The 18,104-nt window shown below is 45.9% G+C and overlaps 2 protein-coding genes across 3 annotated transcripts in view; one reads left to right on the plus strand and one right to left on the minus strand.

Annotated features, from left to right (window-relative positions):
• The window catches only part of LOC147630661 (adenine DNA glycosylase-like), a 120,631-nt gene that overhangs the window by 56,355 nt on the left and 46,172 nt on the right, over positions 1-18,104 (plus strand). For both annotated transcript variants that reach the window (XR_015267685.1, XM_086810597.1), the window contains exon 4: positions 16,042-16,139. Coding sequence is in view for 1 of the 2 variants with exons in the window: in XM_086810597.1 (XP_086666723.1) it covers positions 16,042-16,139 (98 nt within the window). In the remaining variant the exon portion in view is untranslated. The remainder of the gene's footprint in view (positions 1-16,041; positions 16,140-18,104) is intronic.
• Positions 3,546-4,731, minus strand: LOC147630662 (uncharacterized). Its single transcript, XM_086810032.1, has one exon. It carries the CDS (start codon positions 4,277-4,279, stop codon positions 3,845-3,847), a length of 435 nt encoding a protein of 144 aa, XP_086666158.1. The 5' UTR covers positions 4,280-4,731; the 3' UTR covers positions 3,546-3,844.

Raw genomic sequence — 18,104 nt, forward strand, 5'->3', positions numbered from 1 at the left:
TAACGTCTCTAAGAGGCCATAGTGGCCTATGAGACCAAAATTGAGAGTACATCTGAAGTTGGTGTCTCATCAAAGAGAACAACTAAATGAGACTAAAAAGTACAATAGACTGATTGTCCTACAGTTATAAGAACAGAACTGTAAGACTCCGAGATGATATTGAGTAGAAAATACCGGAAAATATTGAAAAATGTATATCAGGTAGATCCATGTATGCTGATCAGTTGAAGTGTTGCCCTCTCCTTAGATCAAGTATCTCCGCCATGGGGCTGTCTAGAATGGAGAGGTCGTAGAAGCGAGGTAGGCGCCTCCGAGAGAGAGAGAGAGAGAGAGAGAGAGAGAGAGAGAGGCTAGAGCTTCAAGAATCAAAGCTCAAGGCTCAAGCTATGTAGCATGGAGAGTCAAGTTGTCAACGTTGAATGTATTATGTGAGGGAAGCCTGGGGGGTGGGCATTTTATAGGAGGTGCTCAAGAGAGGCCATATGGCATAGGCTATAGTATAACCAAAGACTTGGGCCAAGACAAGGCGAAGAAAGCGGTCATAAAATGGTAACAAAACTGGCAGCAAAACGGCGCAAGAAACGGGCAGAAACGATAACTGCGTAGGCAGCCAATAGTATTATCGTACCCTACGATATTTTACGGTACGGTACCGTACGAACTGTATAGTATGAGAAACAACTATGGTAGGAGAAAATAGATAAAATCTCATAAAATAGGGAAAGCCCAAATACATTGAGATGAACAATTTTTAACACCCCCTCTGCAGTTCATAATGTGCAAGAGTCTGAAGAAGATAAGTTGATGAAGATGCAACCATGGACCCTCTAGTACTGCAGATACCGGAATCACCTTGGAGAGAGCACCCACCAACTTGTTTCGTCAAAACAAAATGCCACTACAAACCAACATCAAGGAACTTTGCTTGGCACTGAATTCCCACACGTGTGTGCAGTGAACTCCAAGAATAAGATGATGAGCTGCTGGACACACCGCGCTCATAATCCCCAATAGTGGACAATGAACACATCACGTCCCAAAAGCCTCAAACAATGAACTCGAAATAGGTCTAGTCCATAATCTCTGCTACACCAAAGATGACCATGTCCTACCAGATTTTTAATGCTTGGAACTCCAACTCATGGTTCCTGTGCACCAAAAATGAAGTTGCTACCAGCTCCTTCTCCCGCCCACAAGCCTTCTCTGACTAAAAGCACGTGGGAGAAACTACATGTATACTAGAGAAGTACACCATCTTGGTCCTCCCGAGCCGGAAGCGCCCTAGGAGCCCTAGATGTGTTACTAGAAGTATTTGTATCACTGTCGTGTGTCGTGTTGTTACCCTTCTTCTGAGATGAAGACTTGCCCTTAGTCTTGTCTTCTTCTTGGACAAACAACCCTTGGACATGTGTCCTCTCTTCCCACATGAGAAGCAACGACTCCAAACTTTCTTCTGAACTGAAGTGCGTGCCTCATCTGAACTGTTAAGAGACACCTTCATCTTACCCTTAGAAACGAGGACGGACACTTCTTCCAACAGAAGTGAGCTAAGGTCATCAAAATCTAGTTGAGTGGTTGTGACTTTGCATTGCAAAGCTCGAGAAACCACATCATATTCTAGGGGAAGCTTGGTCAGGATAAGTGCAGCCAACTGAGCAGAGGACAAAGCAAGCAGTTCCCATTGCCAGTAAAACTGGACATGGATAACTTTGGCCTTCATGAGAAATAACTGCATAGAATTGCCAACAGGAAATAAGAGACCGTAGAGTTGCCCTTGCAAAGTAATTGCTCTCACTGACGAATCTCGAGCAAAGAGATCCTCCAATTTAGGCCATACTTGATGAGCATTGGTAAGAGTTTGCATGGCCGGTGAGACCTCCTTTGTGATGGTCCTCACAAGCACTCAATGTGCCTTCGAATCATGATTCTCCCAGTCTTGTAATTTTGCAAGGAATTCGTCCTCTTGATCTTGGGTCCACCACCTTGAGTTTTGGGGATGCTCTGACTTCTTCTCAGTGCCCTAAACAATCTCCCATAAACCCTTGTGGATGAACCAGATCCCGCATATTCAGCTTCCAATGGGCATATTTGGTTCCATCCAACTTGTCATCCTTGTTCGTACCATTTGGTCCCTTTTAGTCTTGACCAGTGTTTCATACACCGGTTGGAGCCAAGGTGTGAACGGGGATTTTCCACAGAAGCAAGGAAGTCACAAGATGGAAGACGCTTGTGTAAAGCCAAGGCTTGTTGCAGAACTTGTGTGAAGGCTTGTTGCAGAACTTGTGTGAAGGCTTATCTGGCATGTCTCTATCTGAAGGCGGAATACAGGACATGAGTTTACAAGTTTTTTACTCACTTATGGTTTATAAGGATACTTGTTCACACTTATTTATAAGTGGATGGACATATGGAGCATATACAACTGGTGGACCTGAACTTTTAAGCTATGTGTGTGAACACTTCAAGTGGGTGCCTAGCTTTGCATGGATCTTGCAAGCTTTTATATACATAAAGAATTTTATTTTTAATTCAACAGAGTTATTTTCATCAATTTTGATGCATAAATGGATGTATAAAGAATTTTATTTTTAATTCAAAAGAGTTATTTTCATCAAGTTTGATTTTATGCATAAATAGATACATAAAGAATTTTATTTCCAAAAGAGTTATTCTTATCAATTTTGATTTTATGCATAGAAAGATGCATAAAGAATTTTATTTTTAATTCAAAAGAGTTATTTTCATCAATTTTGATTTTATGCATAAATAGATGCATAAAGAATTTTATTTTTATTCCAAAAGAGTTATTCTTATCAATTTTGATTTTATGCATAGAAAGATGCATTATATATATATATATATATATATATATATATATATATATATATATATATATATATATATATATATATATATATATGGCGGTTGTTTACAACTCCCAAAACAAGGGGCTTTTTGATACTTTTGGAGAGGCTATCACTTTTGGCACAGGGGTCGATTCCTTTAAAAGCACAGGAAGGAAGCGCACGGTAAAAAGGGGGATGGTCGGCAATAGCTGGAGGAAAAAAAAGTGCACACACAACAGCCGTACAACAGCTTGTTCCCTTTGGATTTGCTGAGCGCTGGTCGTATAGAGTAGCCGGCGGGCTGCGGTCTTTTTCCCTCCTTTGAATCCTATTGGTCGTACAACAGTACATGAAGCTATCCACCGCCTACAGCATGGACGGGCCGTCGACCATATGGGCTTGCAGGGTGAGCATCTCATATATGCAGTAGATTCTTTGGCTCCTTTTCTTGCACACCTGTTTAACAGGGCACTAGTAGAGGGTTTACCTGCGGAGTGGACGATGCACACCATTGTGCCGATTTTCACAAAACAGGAGATATGCTCAATCCGAGTAACTACAGGACGGTTATGGTTGGCCACGTGCTAGCTAAACTCTATGGTGCAGTGCAAGGTGGAAAGGTACGTAGTGTACGGTACGCTATCAGTACGTACGGAACGTACTTCTGTATGGAACAAATTTTAAGGTATGTAAACAATACGTACCATTTGTAAACAGTCCTAGAAACCTGAATATTTTGTAGACATAGCAACCAAAATACTTAAAATAAAGACTGAACCTCATTACTTAAAGTTTAAATCAATTATCAGTTACCAAGCCCATTACACAATACCTCATGTCAACAGTCATAGTGATATAAGCAAGAACCATGAAAGTCATAGATGATAAAAGAGAGTACAAATATCATGTCTACAACACATGTCCTGGTCCACAAGTGCAAAAAGCAAAACAATGAAACACTACAGTTGTCTAGACTCTAGAGTCTAGACGCAAGAGTCTCAAATCTCATCATCAGATGAAGATGATGAGTCTTCTGAAGAGAGCATGCCTTCATCATTGATACCATTGTCCTCTTCATCGAACTCTGGCTCAGCAACAAGAAGCTCCAGTGCATCCTCGTCATGTGCCTCGGGAATCTGAGTGTGAATGAGTTCGACAGCCTCATTTGCACGCCTCTGCTGGGTGCGACGAACTGGAAGCTTTCCCTTGCGAATGCTCTCTCGTCTCGCAGAGCCTGGATCTGGAGCTGCCTGGCGTAGAGGAATGCTGAGAGATCGTGCACGTGAGCGGGTCACACAACGATCCACGCTCTCAAGCTCTCTATGTAAAGCTCTCAAAATCTCCTCTTGCTCATCTCTAATTTGCCGATCCACAAGCTCCGAGCTGGGTTCATCTACCAATTTGAGTAGTGTTGGATCAACCTGTTTAAACATGCTACAAATTGCATATTGGATATTTATTGAACTAGAAAAAAATTTCTACTTCTAAGTTCTTCTTGAGTCCAAATTCCAATTTATACCTGCTTCGTGACCCCAAAGCATGGTAGCTTCGCACGAGCCTCATGTTAGCTCTGCACTACACCAACTTCTCTAATTGAGAAGTACTAAGGCGATTCCGAATCTTGGTGTGTATAAGAGAGTATGAGCTCCAGTTCCGCTCACATGCTCCAGCTGAGCAATCCTGTGCAAAAATGAATGCAATGCGAGCAAATTTGTAAATCTTTTAATGCTAAAACATCAAGCTTCACTTCTGAAGACTATACTTTAGAGATTAATTACAAGTTACCTGAGATAGAACACGAAGAGCAAAGCGTGAAGGGTTTGGAAGACCAACCCTTCCATAAGAGTGCCACCATGTCAAAGGGAATTTCATGGCTTCCTTCCTCAATGACACAGGTCTCGCAAATGAAGCACCAATACCACTCATGTACGTGGTGCTCTCTATCGATCTGAAGTTGCTCCTCCTCTGTGAACATCCTTCATGCTCAAAGCAGTATTATTCCATAGCTTTGGCGACCTGTAGAGAGCATGGAGCATGGCAGCCATCGCATGGATGGGACGGCTCATGAATGTCCACCGTTTGTCTACAATGTCCAAGATCTCACCTCGGCTGAAAATGAGAGATTGAAAATACATGTCTTAGGTTATAGTGCTAAGTGTACACATGTGAGTCCTGACATGTCATGAGAATCGAGAATCGAGAAGTCAAAAAAATCAAAGAAAGAGGAAGAAATTAGAACTATTGCTTACCGTTGAGCAGTCATCATGGAGCACTGAGCAACATGGTCTTTCATTTTCATAAACAAATGAAAGACCAGCCCCAAAGTTGAGCCCTCCATGTCTGTAAGTCGGAGAAGGACATACACGGGCTTAAGTGCAACTGAAAGGCTATGAACTTGCTGCCAAAAATCATCATCCAGGATCTGCCTCTGCAAGTATTTTGTACGCTCATCCTCTGAATGATGCATCTGTCGCCACCTTGGATCCACAACTATTGATGATAGTGAATCTCTTATCTTGTAGAGCCTATACAAGACCAAGAATATGTAGGCAAACTTGGTCTTGGAGGGTCTCACCATATCCAAAGGGCTATGGCTCCGAAAGATGGCAAGAGCCTGATGCTTCTTGCGGAAGAAGGTGGTGATCTTTACAGCATCTGCAACAATGGGCTGCACCCAAACAAGCTTCCCAATGTCTTCCATAAGTAAATCAAGACAATGGGCAGCACATGGAGTCCACACTATATGTGGAAACTCTGCCTCGACCATTTGACCCATTGCCTTGCAGTTAGAGGCGTTGTCGGTCACCACCTGCACAACATTGTCCTCCCCAACCTCAAGGATAGCCTGTCGAATGTGGCCATAAATGAACTCCCCTGTGATCCTGTCTCCTGCTCTCCCTGCATCCACGGCACGCAAGAAATAGGTGCCCAAGCAAGATGACACAAGGATATTGATTATGTGCCTCTTGCGAATGTCTGTCCACCCATCTGAAATAATAGTGCATCCAAACTCTTGCCAACCTGCTTTCACAGGAGTGAGCACCTTGTCTATCAAGGCCTTCTGCTCATCCAACATGGATGTATGCATCTTCGTATACTCAAGACGTGTCCACGTCTCAGTAGGCCCTACCTGCCCAATTGCTTTCACCATTCTTTTCCATTGGTCTGTCCTTAACACATTGAAGGATATATTACACTCAATAAGAGTACGACAAATCTCCATTTCTGCCACCCTTTGCCGCTCCTTTACCCAAGCTTGTGATGAGATACAAGAACGCAGAGTGGATTGCTTTGATGCCTCCGCTGTACCTCTCGCATCTTGTGGCAGGAGGTGCTCATCATCGGCAATACGTGCCCTCTTCCTGCATGTGGTGGATTGGGCTGAAGCCAAAAGACTTTCACCCTCATCTAGTGTACCTGAACCTGTAACATCTCCAATAAAAGCATCATGGAGAGCATCTTGCGTACTTTCACCACCTCTAACACTGCTTGCACCACCCATTGCAGGACAATTCTCCGCAATCAATTGGTCCCTCAAAGCTTGTGGTATTTTATCACATGGACCACATTGATTGGTGCACCCGATACCTGTCATGTGCTTGATGACGCGAGTTATGGTGCTAGTGTACTGCTCTCCGCAATACTTGCATGCCCATAGCCGAGTACCTGACCCTTGCTGAGAAGGGGTGTTAACAACCCTCAGGACATTGGTGTGGATTGCCCAGTTCGGGTTAGTCTTGCGCGGCATGATGAAGTCTAGGCGGGAGAGAGAGCGAGGAAATTTGCTCTGCAAAGTTTTGCAGGTACACACATGACACTCGATTTTGCAAGTACACACAAAATGCCCAAATTTTGGTCGCTTATCTACAATCGCCTGATCGCCACACACGCGCCTCGCCACATGCCACATATTTTTATTTTTTTAAACGATTCTGTACGGACCCGTACAGTACGGCACTGTTCCGTACCGTACGACTATACCGTACTGTACGGATCCGTACGTACGTACGGCAGCAACCTTGGTGCAGTGTTGGAGCAAGAGCTAAGCTTATATGCTGAGCGAGCAGGTTTACGCTCATCAGGGCATGCAGGCTTCAGGAGAGTTTTCTCTACCACTGACCATTGATTCACTTTGAGATGTATGATTGATCAGGCCAGAGTGAGGAAGAGAAAGCTCTATTGCTGCTTTGTGGATTTCCGCAAGGCATTTGACATAGTACCACGAGAGAGGCTCCTTTAGCACCTACAGTCTCTTGGCATACTAGCAGATATGACATGGGGCATCTATGCATTATATGAGTAGGTTTTTGGGCGAGTCAGATGTCCAGGAGGTATGTCCGAGACTATTGCTAGCTCCATTGGTGTGAAGCAAGGATGCCCACTTTCCCCCATGCTATTTGGGTTATACATTGATGAGGTGGCTGACTTCATTACACGGGGAGGCAGAGATGGAGTTGATTTAGCAGGTACCTTAGTACATATTATGCTTTATGCTGATGATATTGTATTAGTGTCTGAGTCTCCAGGTGGTCTACAGCAGCATCTACATGCACTCGATGATTTTTGCACACAGAGGGGTCTTATTGTGAACCTTGGGAAAACCAAGGTTATGGTCTTTCATACATCGAGACAGGGCAGGAGTCAGTTGACATTCACTCTCGCAGGACGCAAGGTGGAGGTGGTGACATCATACGTGTAACTAGGGGTTACCTTCTCTGCAGCAGCCACACGCTTCACCATGGGTTCAGCAGCCAGAGCTAGATTGACACGGGGATATGCAGCATTGGCTATGCTAGAGAGACAGTGCCACCAGGCGCATTTTCAGGAGCCCCGGACGAAGGGGTGGCTATTTGACACATTAGTCACACCGGCATTGATGTATGGAGCAGCGGTATGGGCGCCAGGCCTTGCTACCCATTGGTGGACACAGATAGAGAGACTACAAGCCCTCTTGATGGCACGCATGATACGCAGCAAACCGTCAGTACCTCATGACATTATCCGAGCAGAGTTTGCTGCACCTCCTATGATGGTAGAGGCCATATTTCAGACTATATGCCTGCTAGACAGATTCAGAGACACGGCTTGTTGGTATGGACAAATGACATCTTGGTTCCAGGCACATGTTTTTAGCATGGACAGATTGCCTCCCTTCCAGTATTCTCTGGAGGCACGCTCTCTCACTCTCACACGGACAGAGATTACCAGACTCATCCATCAGGATTTAGTTCAGTTGGACATTAGGAGGACATGGATACAGCCGACTGAGGAGCTGGGCACGAAGATGGCTTTCTACATAGAGCATTTTCTTCAGCTCACAGCAGATGGTTTTGTGATCAGACCCAGTTACATGGATGTACACTTGTCTCATGCAGTATGATGTGCTATTGGTCAGATTCGCACATCCTCACACTAGCTTGAGATCGAGATTGGCCGATATAGAGGTATACCAGCTGAGGCCAGGATATGTCGAGTATGCCATGGGGAGCCAGAGACAGAGCTGCATTATATATGCCATTGTACTGCATACTATGAGATACGTGGTCGTTTCCACTGTTTATTCAGAGAGGGTTTTGGACCACTTTCCAGAGTCATGGGGTTCCAGGACCAGAGGTGTTTGGGATTGTTCTTGCTTGAGCTGCGGAGATATAGAGATAGCCTGCTTAGGCGCACAGAGAGCCGGACATTACAGACTTCTTTAGTCCAGCCATCACTGCGCCAGATGGACCACAGCAGCAGCAGGACATGGATACTGCCCACACCAACGGTACACTGATTGATCTTGTGACTGAGCTTGGGTGGTCCAGACGCCCACGACTACGGAGGAGGGCATCCCAGCATAGACGGAGGTTGCAGCTGCGGATTCGGATTATTCTTGTGAGACATGCGGGACACCCAATCAGGGTGCTGACCACAGAGGATATTGAGGAGATCCGCCAGCGTCCGATGCGGCACATATTATGAGACGGAGGCACCTCCATAGTGTACCCCCCCGTCCCACATGATATTGTATCCCCTCACTGTACTCCACTCACCTCCATAGCGTACCCCCTCCCCCCCCCCCCCCCCTCTCACTATATTCACACCCTATAAGGGTTTCTGTTTACCTTCCAGTTCCAGTTTCATTTTCTAGGTGCCAGTAGTATCATCTTTATTTTTCATTTTCTGGTTTTTTATCCAGACATTGTATCAGATCCACCATGATGTAACTTTTTGGTCTCATAGGTCATTATGGCCTTTTGAAGACGTTAATATAACATTTCATTTCATTTCTCTCACCTCTCTCTCAACTTTGAAGCCTCTTGAGTCTTCCAACTTCCAAGCCTCTAGGCCTCTCTCTTTCTCTCTCTCATTCCTCAAGGCTCAAGAGTCAAGCCATCTTCAACCATGGCATCCTCCTCACGTGCCGGGGCTTCTCGTAGAAGGACAACGGGATGGACTGGTGGGAGGAGGTTAACTACACCCCATCCGCTCATGGAGGCGGTTCTCGGCCATGAGTATGCAAGCTTTGCCCGTACCGGCGAACGGGTGGCGTCGACAAAGTGCGAGCCCACCACCTCTTGCATGAGAGTGGGCATGAGGTGAGGTTTTGCACGAATGTCACGCCCGAGAAGAGACGGAAACTTCTTGACAAGCTTAGCGTCTACGAAGTGGTCGAAGCGACAAGGACACCACGAGTGGCCGTGGATCCCGCGACGATGGGGAGAGGAACTCAAGCCTCTACAATGGAGTCATGTGGTGGATCAGGATCATGCACACCATCACCTTCACCATCAAGTCGGAATGTTACTCCATCCACGACTTCGGCACCCTCCATCTCCACGGCCTCTCAACCATTACTTGGCCCATGGCGACAATCTACACTTGGGGAGAATTGGAACCCCAAGTTGAAGGTTGAGGTGGATATGGCGGTGGCCCGCTTCCTCATTAGTAAATTACTTTCTTGAATAGGTCGGAATACTTCAAGGTCATGGTTAAGAAGATTGGGGAGTATGGCTCAACCTATACGCCCCCCTCATCCGAGAGCTTGCGCACTACATTGCTCGAGAAGGAGAAGCGCATTGTAGAGCAAGCGGCCGACAACACAAAGCGGCAATGGGAGAGGAATGGAGTCTCCCTCATTGTGGATGGATGGAGTGACACCCACAAGAGGAGTATTCACGGCATGGTTGCATATTCCCGCGGAGAGATGTACTTCATCTCATCTCATGATGCATCCGGTACTGGGAAGAGCGCGGATGTGCTTGCGGCGGAGTGGGCTACCACCATGGAGATCGTTGGCCCCGAGCATGTAGTGGGCTTTGTTGCGGATGGGGAGCCTTCCAATAGAGCGGCGGGAGCTATTCTCCAAGGTATGTATGGACATGTCACGGTGTCCTTTTGTATGGCTCATTGCCTAAACAACCTCCTCAAGGACATCGGGGCATTACCATGGATTAGCCCGCTCATTGAGGAGGCCAACACCATGGTCTCCTTTGTCCTCAACCACCAAAGACTTGGGCATGAGTTCAACAAGAGGTCCTGTCTCTCTCTCTCTCCTCAAATATTCCGACACCCGGTTTGCCTACAACTTTTTGATGTTGGGCCGGTTGAAGGATTGTAGCGGTGCTTTGAGGGGGCTTTTCCTTAGCGACGAGTTTGTCACCATGCAAGAGTCCCATACAAACACTGGCCAAGAGTGTTAGGCTACGGGCGGATGATGCCTCTTGGTGGGAGCGTCTGAAGACCACAGATGCTATGGTGAGGCCCACCTATTGAGGATTGTAGACGCTATGCAACCATGCATAGGCAAGGTCTATGAGGCCATGGATCGCATGCTAGAGAAGTTGAAAGACTTCGTGCCTGAGGAAGACAGATACGAGGAGATCCATGCCTTGTGTCTAGGAAGGTGGAATTCCTACTACTCTCCATTGCATGCAGTAGCCTATGTGGTGGACCCAGAATTCAAAGGCAACAAGCATGAGAGCAACCGGGAGGTGAGCGCTGGATGGAGGATCATCTTGGATCGTCTTGTGCCTGATGCATCGGTTAGGCGCAAGATCAGGGGCGAGCTTTCGATGCACAGGTCATTTCATGGCTCCTATGGCTGTCATGATGCACAGGTTGACCTCTCCAAAGTTGGTGCTGCTCTATGGTGGGAGGACTTTGGTTCAGATGGACCGGAGCTGCAACAGCTTTCCATCCGCATACTTAGCTAGGCCGTCAGCTCCACTTGCTTGGAGCAACTTTGGAGTACCTACAGCCACATTGCCTCTAGGAAGAGGAACCGACTCGAGGTAGAGCGTGCCAATGACCTTGTCTTCGTGAGCGCGAACTTGCGAATGCTTTGCAAGAGCGTGACCAAGAAGGCAGATTCCTTCACCGAGTGGGAGATGAGTCAACAACAAGAAGAGCAACAAGAGGATGAGGTGTAGGAGCAGCATGCCAGTGAGGATGAGACTGAGGATGAGCTTGATGCTTCTTTGGCACAAGCTACCCCTGACCATGAGGCGAGCACTTCACGTGGATGATCATTCATGGATCATGATTCATGGGCCTTACTACTTAGCTCTAGCCTCTAGTCTCTAGCCTCTAGTCTTCATCACTTTTTTGTCATTGACTCATTTGAGTCCGTCCATGTATTTAGCCTCCTTTTAAGGCTTAGTCCTGACTCCTGACTCTTGAGTCATGACTCATTTTGTATCTACTTAATTATTAATATGACTCAAAAGCTTACCATTTTAGTGTAAATTTGTGCTCATTTTAATGTACTTCAAAAGTAGAATAAGTGTAGAGTAGAAAAATTTAAAAAAAAAAGCATTTTTTGAGTGCTGTTCTCTCCCCCGTTCCCATTCCCTACTTATGGCCGTCCCCCGTCCTTTGTGACTATGATCCTCAGGCTAAGGTCCTTTTTACCTATTTTCAATTTATTCCAGTTGCACATTGGAAAGTTCTTTTTGAATTTCTGTTTTAGGGGAAATCATTTTAATAAGAAGAGATATTTTCCCATCCAAAGATATCTAGAAACTGAATTACCTCTCTCTAGAATATTTTCTCTCTCTAGAATATTTTCTCTCTCTAGGCCAAAACAGATAGAAACAAGATCTGTTATTATTCTGAAAGGGGATTGATTACAGGGAGAGAAACTGGACATCTTGAGAGGCTGGGGGAAGAATCTTACATAGTGTGATTTTTCTCAAGACTTGCAACCCTGGTACTTACGTCGTATTTATGTTTTGGGAAGTTTCCGAAAGGATTCAAGATTCTTGAACACACAACTTTGCCGAGTATTCTATGGTTACGGTGGTTTTGGAATTATGGTTCTAATAATGAGATTATGGCAATCCATCTACAATACTTGAAAGGTATTTTTCCACTCATACCAGTTTTATACAGTTGTGGACAACTGCCTTATAAGACGGCAGGGATGTCACCATTTGGTCCCTTTTAGTCTTGACTAGTGTTTCATACACCGGTTGGAGACAAGGTGTGAATGGGGATTTTCCACATAAGCAGAAGCAGGGAAGTCACAGGATGGAAGATGCTTGTGTAAAGCTAAGGCTTGTTATAGAACTCGTATGAAGGTTTATCTGGCATGTCTCCATGTGACGGCAGATTATAGGACATGAGTTTACAGGATTTTTACTCACTTATGGTTTATAAGGATACTTGTTCACACTTATTTATAAGTGGGTGGACATTTGGAGCATAAACATGAGGTGAACCTGAACTTTTAAGCTATGTGTGAACGCTTCAAGTGGGCCCCTAGCTTTATATATATATATATATATATATATATATATATATATATATATATAAAACTCCCAAAAACAAGGGGCTTTTTGATATTTTTGGAGAGGCTATCACTTTTGGCACAAAAGCGGAAAAGCACATGTATTTTTGGGGGTCGATTCCTTTAAAAGCACAGGAAGGAAGCGCATGGTAAAAAGGGGGATGGTCGGCAACAGCTCGAGAAAAAAAAAGCGCACACAACAGCCGTACAGCAGCCTGTTCCCTCTGGATTTGCTGAGCATTGGTCTTACAAAATATCCGGGCTGCGGTCTTTTTCCCTCCTTTGAACCCTACTGGTCGTACAACAGGTTTTCTCTTCCCTTTGCTGGCCGTACAGGTACAAAGCAGTTTGTCCTTTTGCTGGTCGGTGGGATTCTTCCCTTGTGCTGTCCGTACAATAGTCATACATGTGGGCAACTCCTTTTTTTTCTCTCCCTCTGTTCGCTAGCTGTACAGGTGGGCAGCTCTCTTCTTCTCTTCGCTGGCCGTACTTTGTAGTAGGCAGCTGAGCGCTGATCGTACAGCAAGTGCAGCGTATAGGTGGAGAGCACACTTTCTCTCTTTCTTCGCTGTATGTACAACAGCAGCAGTGCGCTGGCCATACAGAAACAATTGTTTTCCTTTGCCGGACATCAAGCCGAACAGTACCACACCTCTCTTCTCTCTTGTTCTTGAATTACGGGCTGTACAGTGATATAGCAGTCGGGCGGGTTCTTCTCTCAAGTTGTACAGAGGTACAGTACGCGGGCCATTTCTTCTCCTCTCTTCACCACTCGCTCTTGGGCATTGGTTCAGGGGTTGTGTTTGGAGGTATGAGGGACTGTTTTGAGAGCCTTTTTTCGGGGCTTTTTTGGCATAGGGTTTGGCGTTGGGTTTGCGGGTTGTTGATTTGTATTGGTTCTTGGAGCGATTTGTGTTTTGATTCCTGTGCAAGTGTTTGCTGAGGAAGCTTGGTGGAAAATCCGGTGTAGATTTGCACCCGCACCTTGGTTTGGTTGTAACTCTTTTATTCATTGGAATAAAGTAGTTCCTAAGGGGGGCTGGCCGTTCCGGCTCAGTGCAGTGTTTTGATATTGTTTATGGTTATTTCCACTGTGTTTTCATATCTTTTTTTTTTTTCGGCATCTAAAGTGTTTGTTTATTGCTCCGGGTTCCCGTCTGGTTTCAGAGCCATATCCACAACAACAAAGTACACAAATCTCAGTGCTCCAAGACTCCTCTCGAGCACTCTCCAACAAAGTGAGGCACCAAGACCAAATCGGCCCCCTCTTAAACCTGAGAGAGAAAGAGGCTGGACAGCAGCAAAACAGTCCACCAAAACTCACCGAAAACACCCAATCGGAGGGAGGGGAGGCCAGGGAAGAAGTCGAGATGTCGGGGCCGCTTGTTGGGATGCACCACACGCGACGAAGACAACACCTTCCACTGCAGTCTACGCTGTAAAAACAGAGAAAACAGCTTTTTCACTGCGATCAAACACTAAAAACAGCACCAAGAAGCTTGCCAATGTCGCTTGGTATGAAGCAATAGCAGCAGGCGAGCCCGGGGAGTGAAAACGCAGATGAAGAAGAGCACTGGGAGCAGAAAAACGCAGCTATGTTCAGAAAATGCAGCCACTATTTGGTTTCCAGAAAACGCAGCAGTGAAAGGGGAAGAAATAGTCGCCTTCAGGAGCCAGAAACGCACCCAGCAGATGAAGAAAATAGAGTCACCTTCAAGAGCCAGAAACGCAGCCAGCACATGAAGACCTTGTAGGATGCAGATGGGTACTAAGTGATTGATACCATGTTGGAGTATGCACAGGCAGAAGCACAGACAAAACAAGAGAGAGAAGAGGGAGCAAAGGAGAGAGAGCTTGTGGACAAGATCACCTTTTATAATAGCATGAAGCTTTGCAATGGCAGTAGCCAGCAAGAGAAGTGTTGCACTGTGCTTGGAATGGTCTACTGACAAGTGAATATGAGAAGCCCCTTTTATAGTGAAGAGAGGGAGCTGGCCGACTGCCCTTAGAGTTGGCCAACTGCTCACGACTTCCTAAAGTAGGAGAAAATAGATAAAATCCCATAAAATAGGGAAAGCCCAAACACACTGAGATGCACACGTTTGGGGCACAAAATAAGGGTTGGGATGCTACACGTCTGGGACATGGGGTGGGTATATGGGACACCTTCCATCCGTAAGCATCACCCACAACTTTGGGCTGGTTGCTGGGGTGTTGGAGTAGCCGCAATCGGGGGAGGAAGATGATGGCATCTTCCGAGCATGTCCACGCCGTCTCCTAGTGCGCCTCTTATTTCTAGGGCAGTCCCTAGCAATGTGGCCCTGCTGACAACAGAATAGACTCTGGTCCGCCGGTTTCTCTTCAATCTCTATCCTCTGTCTGAAATGACCATCTGGTCTCTACAACATGATGTGGTCAATCGAAATGGGTGGATCAGAGACAAGGACAATAACTAAAGGCACCCCGTCATTGTTGGCAGTGACCGCTGTTGAGGCAGATGAGGGTAGTCGTGGGAAAGTAGGGACCTCTAGAATTTGAACAAAAGCAGCACCTATGGACCTCAACAACTTGCAATAGGTCCACGGGAGGCTGGAAACCTGAGTGAGTTGGGGGTGAATTGCCGGTCGTCTGCCATAGTATCAAAATCTGTATGATATTTGAAGAGGAAGATTTTATTTTGACCAAGGGGAAGAGGGCTGCAGGCTAGTGCCTGGGATGTGGCTTCTGGAGAATGAAAGTCTTCTTGGAAGAAACCCCAGCCAAATGGACGAGTATCTTGTGAGAGCCATAAATCCGGCCGATAAGGGTTTGCTGTGTTTCCTTATCGCATTGGAGGATTTGGAGCTCGTCTTGGGAGAAGTTGATAGTTCGCCCGGCTGATGGGGATGAAGAGGGATTGGCTTTGGTGCAGGCCATAATTATGGAATGGCCAACTTGAACACAGGAAGAATTTTCCATACGTTGACGTAGGCAAAGGAGGAGGAGAGGCAGGAGGGCTGAAAGGTGGAGGTGCACAGGTGCGCTGGTAGGCAGGGAGGATGGAGGAGTGCTGATGAATGGTGGGCAGGAGGTGGCGCTGGATGATGGGCAGGAGGGGTGCACAGAGGTGCATAGGCAGGGAGGAGAAGTGCGGGTAAGAGGTGGGGGCAGCAGTATGGGGAAGAGGTGGGGCAGCAGTACGGGGAGCTAACTTGGGGTGATCCATTTTTGACTTTTTTATGGCGGGTAAGAGGTGGGGGCAGCAGTACGGGGAGCTAACTTGGGATGATCCTTTTTTGACCTTTTTATGGCGGCGGATAAGAGGTGGGGGCAGCACTACGGGGAGCTAACTTGGGCTGATCCATTTTTGACCTTTTTAAAAATGTATCTACTAAGCATAATCCTAATTTCAGGATTTGATAACAGACATTTTGTGCTTTGCAGCCTGTGCCTGTAGTTGATGGCAACGTCATTCGGGTCCTGTGTAGATTAAAGGCTATAAAGGACAATCCAAGAGCATCAAGCACATTAAAGACTTTATGGTAAAACATTTGTTCACTAGTACCCTCTCAATGGTTGTGGTCGAGACATTTGAATGCAAGGAATGCAAGGATTCTGGTCTCATAATCTGAGAATTCTGTACATTTAAATAGAGGAGTTGGTTAACAACAGAACACTTCTGATGATGGGTATGTTTGTAATCATTTAAATGTATATCTTGCTATTCAAGGTTATGGTCATCTCTGAATGAAAAACAAGCTAAAATGCTGCAGGCTTGTACAAGTTTGATCTTGTAGTCAAAAAATGATAGTTGTTTGGATTGACTGTTGCTCATTCTTTTGGGTTCCCATTCTAGCCTCTAGGTCTATATTGTGCACCTTCTCTGCATCCTCTAGCCACCCTGGTTGCCCATGGAACTTTGCCGGTCAAAAAGTCGTAAAGTGGAAGTTGGAACTCCCTGTGCTGGTCAAGTGGTAACTTTGTCAGGCTAGCCCAGCCCAAGTGTGACATCTCTTATGCCTCGTGAGCAGTTATCAACGCCGCATGAAGGACTATAGTAGTGGCTACCTATCAAAACGGTCACCTCTGACTGGTGCAACAACTTGTATGGCATCTGCTGCCACTGATAGCGGTATTCCCAGTTAAGGTGATGCCTATTGCTGGGATGGGGAACTTGTGATGTAGAAAGAGGCCACCTTTCTGGGGGATTCAGTTCAGAGGTTAGTGTGATCATTAGTTTTGCCAGAGCTTCTTCTTACATCTTTCTTAAAGAGCCATTTGGTTGTTCTCAGTGTCTTGCTGTATGTCAATTTTTATAATTGTGTTAAGGAAAGTGGTTTTCCGCATGTGATCTAGTGATGTTCACAACTCTGGTGTGTCTCTCTTATTGTTGTGTGAGTGCCTATTGGAGTGGGGCAGAGAAGCTGCATGCCTCCCTTGTGTGACTACTGGAACCCTGTGACACTTTGATGTTTCCACTTAAAGTGCCTAGGCAATAAAGTCTGCTACAGGTAAGCCAAAAATTTTGGTGACCCTGCTGGGGAACTGTCACGTGCACATGTGGCCATATCTAATCCCTGATTTAGGCATCAGTTAAAGGCTAGTTTAGGGCATGACATTTATGAAGTCGGCCAGCAGTACAGCAGCACCATCATACAGGCTCAGGAAAAGATCTACATGGACATTTATGAAGTTGGCCAGCAGTACAGCAGCACCATCATGAAGTCGGCCAGCATTAAATATTGCATGCTTGTCCTCTTTTCTGGCCAACAACAGCCGGTCAATAGAAGGGGTCTTTTGGGGGTCTATATAAGCCTGAGTCACAATCCAGCATAACCATCTCTCTCCCTTTTGAAGATTGGTCTTAGATAGCCTTCTTTTGGAAGGCCATTGGCCAAGCATAAATGTAACCTTTTCATGTACATAATACATATACTGAAAACCTCTCTCTCTCTCATGGGTTTGGCATTAAGGTTCCTACAGAGCGCTTAAGGGTTGTGATTAAGGCATGAAGGCTTCCGCTATGTCACATTGGTATCAGAGCATCAAGTGCAACCACAACACAAGCATTGCAGGTCCCAGTAATATATATCAGAATAGTTGGATCTCCCATACCCCGGCCTAGTTGGATCTCCCATACCCCGGACTAGTAGACCTGCAAGGACTAGTAGCCACAACCATTCTACCTTCATTGTGCAAGGACCAACCTCCACCCTAGGGACGTCATACTTGCACCACAAGGGCATTGTCGTCGTAGGTCTCAAGGGCATTATCATAAGGGGTGTATGGGTCCAAGCAAGGTAAACACACGTAGTTAAGAAGCATCAAGAAGGTCAGGCATGCATTAGGTGAATCCTCAGCATTTAGCCCATGGAAGTTAGGTCTTCAAAGGAGTACCTTAATGGCTTCCCGGGAACAGGACGTGCTGCCTTAGGTAGGTGCCTTGATCAACCTCAATAAGAATTCATCAGTGGTTAAAGGGACAGGGGTATGTAGGTAAAGGGAAT

Source organism: Cibotium barometz, chromosome 16, assembly GCF_041138505.1.
Source record: "Cibotium barometz isolate CiBa-2024 chromosome 16, ASM4113850v1, whole genome shotgun sequence".
Classification (NCBI taxonomy): Eukaryota; Viridiplantae; Streptophyta; class Polypodiopsida; order Cyatheales; family Cibotiaceae; genus Cibotium; species Cibotium barometz.